General features: G+C 37.3%; 1 protein-coding gene across 1 annotated transcript in view; it reads left to right on the top strand.

The window, feature by feature from the left end:
* Nucleotides 1–8,217, top strand: part of LOC306905108 (2-hydroxyacyl-CoA lyase 2-like) — a 70,264-nt gene that overhangs the window by 3,414 nt on the left and 58,633 nt on the right. Inside the window, exons 2-9 of the mRNA XM_079475502.1 lie at nucleotides 115–316; nucleotides 403–530; nucleotides 2,408–2,546; nucleotides 2,717–2,828; nucleotides 2,940–3,039; nucleotides 3,257–3,354; nucleotides 4,298–4,434; nucleotides 4,555–4,689. Of these exons, the coding sequence (XP_079331628.1) occupies nucleotides 115–316; nucleotides 403–530; nucleotides 2,408–2,546; nucleotides 2,717–2,828; nucleotides 2,940–3,039; nucleotides 3,257–3,354; nucleotides 4,298–4,434; nucleotides 4,555–4,689 (1,051 nt within the window). The remainder of the gene's footprint in view (nucleotides 1–114; nucleotides 317–402; nucleotides 531–2,407; nucleotides 2,547–2,716; nucleotides 2,829–2,939; nucleotides 3,040–3,256; nucleotides 3,355–4,297; nucleotides 4,435–4,554; nucleotides 4,690–8,217) is intronic.

The raw sequence follows: 8,217 nt of genomic DNA, 5'->3' as shown, positions 1-8,217 counted from the left end.
TGTGTCTATTATTCTATTCTCTTGAGGCGTATTCTCCTCCCCTCGCAGTGACAAAGATTGTTGCATTATACACCAGGGAATGTTATTCTAACTGTCAACGTCTGTGACACCCAGACAGAAAGTAAGAGTCCCCGGCATGGAGGAGAGAGCGTGGCGGAGGTCCTGCGGGCTCACGGGGTCAAATTCGTCTTTACGTTGGTGGGAGGACACATCTCGCCCATCCTGGTGGCCTGTGAGAAACTGGGCATCCGCATCGTCGACACGCGGCACGAGGCCACGGCTGTGTTTGCAGCCGATGCCGTGGCAAGACTTTCCGGTAAGAACAAATCTAAGAAAGCAAGAGGGTCCTTCGTGTTGCATGAGGATGTTAGATGGTGATAATCTAGTGTTTTGCCCCTGTAGGCACAGTGGGTGTGGCTGCAGTCACGGCCGGACCTGGACTGACCAACACTGTCACTGCGGTGAAGAACGCTCAGATGGCCGAATCTCCTCTGCTTCTTATCGGTGGTGCAGCTGCTACTCTACTGCAGGTCAGAAAGTTACTTCAAGGTGCACTTTACATACTCTCTGCTCAGCCTGGCGTGCTGGAACACCTCTGCCTTATCTGTTCCTCATATCGCTATTGGTGTGAGATTATATCAGGTAACTGTCCGTCACAGAGGTAACCCCCTGACCGCAACAGTGAGGCTCTGAAAGTAGAAATCATTTTATGAATTTAATTCTAAAACTTGAATATAACATTTCATGCGCAAGTTGTGAGTTTAATATTGAGTCTGTCAACAACTGTGTGTATAAGAATGCTTAACATGCTTTCTCTGCACTCATGAGATTGTGGTAGTGATGAAATTACAGGGTTTTATCTCCATGTATCTCTGACACAGTAAACTGGATGTGTATTCATCACCTCACCTCAAGGCTTATCTTAACTCTCCTGGTTCCTCCCGCCCAGTACAAGTGTACACACAGAGAGCAAATAAGTCAGCAATTACTTTTATATTATTATTGAACCGCTCTACCCGGGATCTTACGAAGCATGTTGAAGAGAAGAAACGCACTAGAAAGAAAATAACAAAGCAAATGATCTCATTTCAGTATGAACAGAAGAACAGGTGTACAGGGATGAAGCTTAAGGAACGGAGCTAAAGAAGAAACTTCAATGTTTGCTTCATTTTTTCTTAAGAATAAAATGACATGCTTTGTTTCTACTTGCCCGGTCAAGAGCTTACAGTATACTTATCTATCAAACCTTTCAGTGTAACAAGCACATCGCATTCTCATGTATATAGTAACACGATGTGTTGAGTGACATTAATGATCAATTATTGTGGAGGGATTCTTTCGCTCATAATTTAATATAGAGGAGTCTCTGACACCATTGTTTGCGCATAATATTTCCTTCTGGAAGACGTATGATGCCAAACAATAAGCTATTAAAAGTAAACTGCTAGCTAGCATTATGATGTTGTGAACACTTATTCTTGTATTATAAAGTCGTTACTTTATATTTGTCGGAATACTTGTGACATTCAATGTTTCGACTTGCTCTGAACAAGAATGTCATTATATCATCATCATTATATTCAAATGAAATTCCGCACTGCTAAAATAATTTTTATTTTTGACGAAAAAGGGTTTAAGCATAAAATAAATAAGTCTATTTATCACAAAAATCTATTTATCACATATAAAAAGAGAATAGTTACTTTCACACTAAATGCTAATGATTTGTAAAAAAAAAAAATTCGGCCAATGGTCAATAATCTTTTTTACATATTTAAAGCACAATAAAATGTGAATGCTCCCCTAATTATTTTATATATTTTAATAAGTAAAATTCTGAATTTGTACATATTGTGTTACGCTGAATGACAATGTAACAGTATTTCAACCAAATTGTGACTTTATTGTCCAAGAAACTTTACGTTGTAAGTAAAAAGACATTTTACTTATATTTAATGTGCTTTCTATGGACACAAAATCACTTTATCAATTTATTTCGACCCATCTGTGAAGCTATTCTAACTTCTGATGATCTTTATGGCAAGAACATAAAACTCCTTTTTTTAAATAAAATTAGGATGTGGATATAAATATGTGAGTATTGTCCTCCTAAGAATGTTTTGTCAATCTGATCCCATAAATTCTCATTGGTGCTGAAAAGTTGCAGACATAGTATATCTTACTGTAAAATACATTTGATATGAACATTCTGTTGAGTCGTGTGTGTAACGTAGAAGAGATCCTAGCTTAAGACATTAATTGTTTATGTTAATACAGCGAACAGTAATATTTTAAGTGTGTGTCATATGTGATGGTTTTGTGATCTGTTATAAATATGAAAATCTACAATTTGTACAAGAATAACCCACCACTCTTCCTCTTGACATTCGATTTTTGTGTTTTTTAGGGTAGAGGAGCCCTGCAGGATATTGACCAGATGTCTCTCTTTAAACCCCTCTGTAAGTTCTGTGCTTCAGTGAGAACAGTGAGAGAAATCGTTCCTACTGTGAGAAAAGCATTGGCCGTGGCACAGTCTGGCACACCAGGTAATGCTGCGAATGACCATTTTTTCATTTAATCATTTATCATTTTTGTGAGTGATTGAAACATGTCACTTTTCAGACAAGTTAAGATATAGTGAATCACACTTTTTAGAGAGTACATGACCTGACTCTGTGTGCATAAGTACAGTTTGATGTGTATAACAATTTCACAGGCCCAGTGTTTATCGAGCTTCCCATAGACACGCTGTACCCTTTCCATGTGGTGGAAAAAGAGTTTGCCCCTAAAAACACTCCCAAAGGTCTTATGGGCAAAATCACTGCACGGTAAAACATTTCTCACTTTTTATTTCCTCCAATTTTCTTACGCTTTATTTCATTATTAAAGGAAAGGCAATCACTTTTACGTTGAAAGTGTTTTTGTTTGTTATCCGCCAGGTATCTTAAAAATCACTTATCTAACTTATTTGCTGGAGCTTGGGAAAACCGTGATCCCTCCCCACTTCCCGTTCACATCCCGCAGGCCACAGAGGATGAGGTGAGACCTGTCAATCGTTTAATGGCCATTTGAGATGTATTATTAATTGCTTTTATGGTTGCGTCACATTAGATCTCATTTGATTCTCATCATCTTTAACATGAACCATAACAGGGCAGAATGAAATGATCTAGAAAGCTGTGACTTTTACTTCAGACACGGCAGATTAGATCTTATTTACATGACTCGGTATTCAAGTTGTTTCATTCATTTCCAGATTCAAAGATGTGTGGAACTGGTGAGCCGAGCCAAGAAACCCGTCATACTGTTGGGCAGCCAAGCAACCTTGCCGCCTACACCTGCAGATGATGTCAGGTCATTTAGCCATTCTGTCTTTACCCAGTTTGTGTCATACTCGTTCATGGAGTAGTTCATCAATCCCCTTCTGGATATTAAACCTATTGTCTTTGTGGTGCCAGTCTAGATATTTAAAGACACCCCTCCTTCATTAAACAGTAAACATTAAACATTTAATATTGACATATACTGGTTGACACCTTTACATTTTTTTAAATCATATCGTGAAAAAACCCGTTCTGCTACTTTAGACCTGCTTACTATTTATTTTTCTTTGCAATATAGGGCATTAGAAGTATAAAATAACACTCAAAAAAAATTCTCTCAAAAAATTATATTCTCATGTGGTTCAAAACTTCTGGTTCATTTTTATGTGGAAAAGAAAATATGTTGAGAAATCATTTTGGGGCCAAGTCAATGGGGCGGTGTTGTTTGGCTACCAACAAATATCTTCTTTTGTATTCTGCAGAACAAATATTTATTTTTCTTACAAAAAAAGAGTTTAAATCTTGGTGTGAACTATCCCTTTAGGTCCGTAGTTCTCAAACGTTTTCCTTGTTGTACAGTGCATTTTCGACCCTCCCCAAAATAAAGTCGCATAATCCTAAACTAGAATTTTAAGAAACCAAAAACATATTCAGTTATACAATGCTGAAACATAAATAATTTTGGTTATTTTTCTAGTGTTTGATTGCGTGAAAAGTATGATACAAATTCCGTGTCCCCCTGGATCAATCTTGGGGCCCCCAGTTCGAGAACCACTGCTTTAGGTCCAAAGGGTTTTTATGCTCCATATGCAACCAACACAGTTACTGTATGTATTGAATAAATTGATCATATAGAATAATGCTTTAGTTGTGTAAGCATGAGCCAAAAACGGCAACAATTATTGATTTATAGCACCCGGACATGTAACTCATGGTTGAAGTTTGAACTCTCTTTTTGGATGTGTGTCTTACAGAAAGGCCCTAGAGTCTTTAGGCATTCCTTGCTTCCTGGGTGGGATGTCTCGGGGCATGCTGGGAAAGAACAGTCTACTGCACATCAGACAGAACAGGAGAGATGCCTTGAAAGATGCTGATCTTGTGCTGCTGGCAGGTGAGTAACAGCGCCATCTAGTGTCTTTTTATTTTCTATGGTTTTATACTGTTCGGAATGCTTAGAAAACTAAGCTATTCTTTTTCTAGATGTCAATACATGATTTGTTTTGGTTTGTAGGCACAGTGTGTGACTTCAGATTGGGTTATGGAAGGGTGCTGAACCGACGGAGTAAAATCATTGCAGTTAACAGAGACAGAAGTCAGCTATTGAAGAACTCGGACATGTTCTGGAAACCAACAGTGGCCATTCAAGGTGAAGAAGTGCAGTTTAATTTCTTTCCTGAATACATAATGTATAATACATTAATGAAAATAAAATTCTCTGTACTATAGTATTAACTATAGTATCTAACTAGTTTTAATTCATTAACTGTAATAGGCCTATACTTAATTGAACACCCTATACCGGAGTATCTTGACATTTTACTACAGTTTACTATAGTAAATATTATAGTATACTCTACTACAGTATATTATCATTTGGGCACATCATTTACATTACACACTTACAATCTTGTGATCAATGTTTTGTAAAGAGACTGTACTTTATTGTGTATATTATATGTATATAAAATATGTATATCTTTTGGGACCTTTTGAAGTTTAAAAAGCTCTGCACTAAATAAACTAGAATCAAAATCCATCTGTAGTGGACATGAAATGGTAAATGCGTCACATGATTTGGGAGGGGTCGTGAGATATGTAGGAAGTGGTTATCGGGCACCTGCTCACCTGTTGTGGGTCAGGAGGGGGTGAATGGGGAGTAAGTGTACTCTTTGTTGACCAGCAATTTATTTTTGCAACATGTTTGTGGAGTAATAATTGGAGTATTGGAAAGCTTTCTGTTTTTTGTATGTATGATGTCCTTTTTGATGCGTCACAAATACAGCACTCCCAGTTTAGCCGCTCAGCGGATTACAGCAACATCATATTTGTATAACTTAAGTTATAACCTGTGTATACATACAGTACATATACACTACTAAAAAAGGGTTCTACACTGACAATTTATTTTGTTAAAACAAAAAGAAGTTAAGTTATTGGAATGGAAGCAGAGTATCAAATGTGTGCAACAACATACCAGATTGCAGCGGTGTTGTAACTAGGACAGTTTTTAAAGTTAAATTGGGTGAAACTCAGAAAAAGGACATGTTGTGGTCATCTTTCTCTCCACCAGAAATAAGACAATATTTCGCTCAAAGAGAGCTGATGTTTAATACATTTTTACATTGTGACATTATTTTATAAGTAAGCACATACATTTACCCAATGTCTCAGTGTTGTATTGGGGAAATAAGGCTTATTTTTTTCTTGTAATACTTAATTTGACAAGTATCATGTTGTAGAATATGTTGTACTGGCTTTAATTTATGCTTATTTTATTTATATTACGTACTGTATTACAGTATGAGAATCACCATTTAGAATAATGAGAATTATTGAAACCTCCTATACAGGACCCATAACAATGAATTTTTTTTATTAATGTACTTAAAGTAGGTCACAATGTCACAATCGCAAAATTTTTTTATTTAAGAAAAATATAAGTTGTATACGGTGGCCTGGACATGTTTTTTTTCTTGAAGTTCACCCATTTCCTTAAGGAGCAGCAGTGCCTTAGTGTGTCGCTTTGGAAGATCAGAAATGTTGTGGTCCTTTCAATATTTATTTCATGTTTTCCAAGCACATTAATATATGACAATGAAGGACTGATCTGTGTGTTAGTGTGGCTGCTTGTGTGATATATGCAATAGTGTTGAATCTTTTTCATTCAACGGTGTGCCTGAAACTGAAGACCATGACTTTGCAGTTACAGTTATTGTGCATGCTTACTGTATGACGGAATCAGTGGATCATCAAATTGAAGTTTAGAAACATGTTAGTTTTAATCTAAGTATTACCGTAAAATATATTTATAAGAACCTCTGGAAATAAGTAGTCTGTATTTTTTCAATCTGAGACCTTTCTATATCACAGTTCTTTTCCTCAGGTTTGTGATTCACAGAATCATTTAGGTATTGTCATATAATTCATCAAGATGTTTTGATTGCAATAAAATCACGAAAGACTCATAAACATCATTGAGAACAGCATCTTATTTCACGCCTTCTGATATTCAGAAGCTTCTGGGGCTTGTGAGTGGGCTCCCAGTGGAGAAGATGATTCTGGTAAAGGTTGCTGGACAACCTGGTCTCCTTGGTCCGGCCTCAAGCTGAGTCTCTGGAGCATTTGAAGAAGCCGCTTTAGGACCAAAGGCCTTAACCAGGATCGCTTTAAAGCTGATTTAGGTCATAACCACCAAATGTGGATTTATAATCCCGCTTACTTTCTCCTTCCTCCATAGCATTACACTACTGCAAAGGTATTTTCATCTTCAAATAATGTCAAATTAAAAGATAAGATGGCCAAAACTGTGACTTGAGCACTAAAGGGCAAACCACTAAATGTTTCCATATGTTAACACTAGTATTGACAAGAACCAACGAAGCCCAAAAAATCAGAGACAAGTGTGTGAACGTTTCTTAGTTTTAATTAATAAGCACTCCATCTTCTTCACACTTGATCTTCATTTTCATCCTCCGCAGCACCTTCTGTAAAGCACACAAACAAAACACTTTAGCAGAGAGTTAATGCACACATAATACACCAACATAAGCTGAACTTCTGAGCTTTGTTTTGAGCATTGCTAAATGGACTGTAACGTCACTCGCATTGTTTTTTCAGCATAAAGACTTTTTTTAAAGCCACTACACCCAGTCTGACTGCTTTGAAAAGGCTTCGTACGCTCGATATCTGAAAGGTGCTGATGAGCCGCTTCCCGCAGATCAGCGATCACATCAGGAAAGCTCCTCTCAAGTTCCTGCAGCTTGTCCACAGACAAGGAAAAAAGTGTGCAGGAACTTAAGGCACGAAGTTGAGCAGGCTGCTGTCCTCCCAAGAGCAAACTGATCTCTGCAAAGACATAACAGAGAAATCCAAATAGAAAAAACATTCAATATATAAGCAAGAAACTTAACTACAAGCCAAATACGTCATAACACTTTAATAGAGTACGGCATTTCTCCATCAAATGATGAAAACAAGTAGATCTACAGTAAGTCAACATAAAAAGTAAACTGGCGGTACAGTATATACTGTATGTATATTTTCTTTTAAATATACCAATGGCACACTTAAAGGTTTTTCGGTCGTTTTCCAAGTTGTCCGAATTATGTCTGAATTCTTTCACACATTCTACCAGCTTCCTGTCAAAAGTAGGAAGTTCTTGGTAAAAATGATATGATGTGTGTCTCTGTAAAGTTCAAACTGAATTAAAGCAAGTTTCTCATACACCACCTCCAAAGTACTCTCCAGACAAGAGCTCCTGCTGGAAAGACTTGATCTCCTCGTGTACCCGTCCACGCTCGATGAAGAACATCCTGTCAGCAGGACCGTTCCGTTGGATGATGATGTCGCCTGTCTGGAAGATTTCGCACTCCAGCTTCATCAGAACGGCCTCGATCAGCGTGACATCGCCACTAGCAAACAGCCATCCCTTCATCAAGTTTGGGCACATGACTTTCATAACATCCTACAGTACGAAACATGAATGTCTTTTAGCTTTGAGCTCATGAATATGCTAATTTGCTCCTACACATGAACAAAATAAACGTTTAGAAGGTATACACATTTACACTCTTTTGATCGGTCAGTGACAACATTTGACAAAATGGTATAACTGCACACATCAGTTCATATTTTAAAAAATCTAACTTTCTCAATTTGACAAACCTTTTTTAGC

This window comes from Barbatula barbatula, assembly GCF_947034865.1.
Source record: "Barbatula barbatula genome assembly, chromosome: 2".
NCBI lineage: Eukaryota > Metazoa > Chordata > Actinopteri > Cypriniformes > Nemacheilidae > Barbatula > Barbatula barbatula.
The sequence above is the reverse complement of the archived record's forward strand: the minus strand, read 5'-3'. Positions and strand labels throughout refer to the sequence as shown.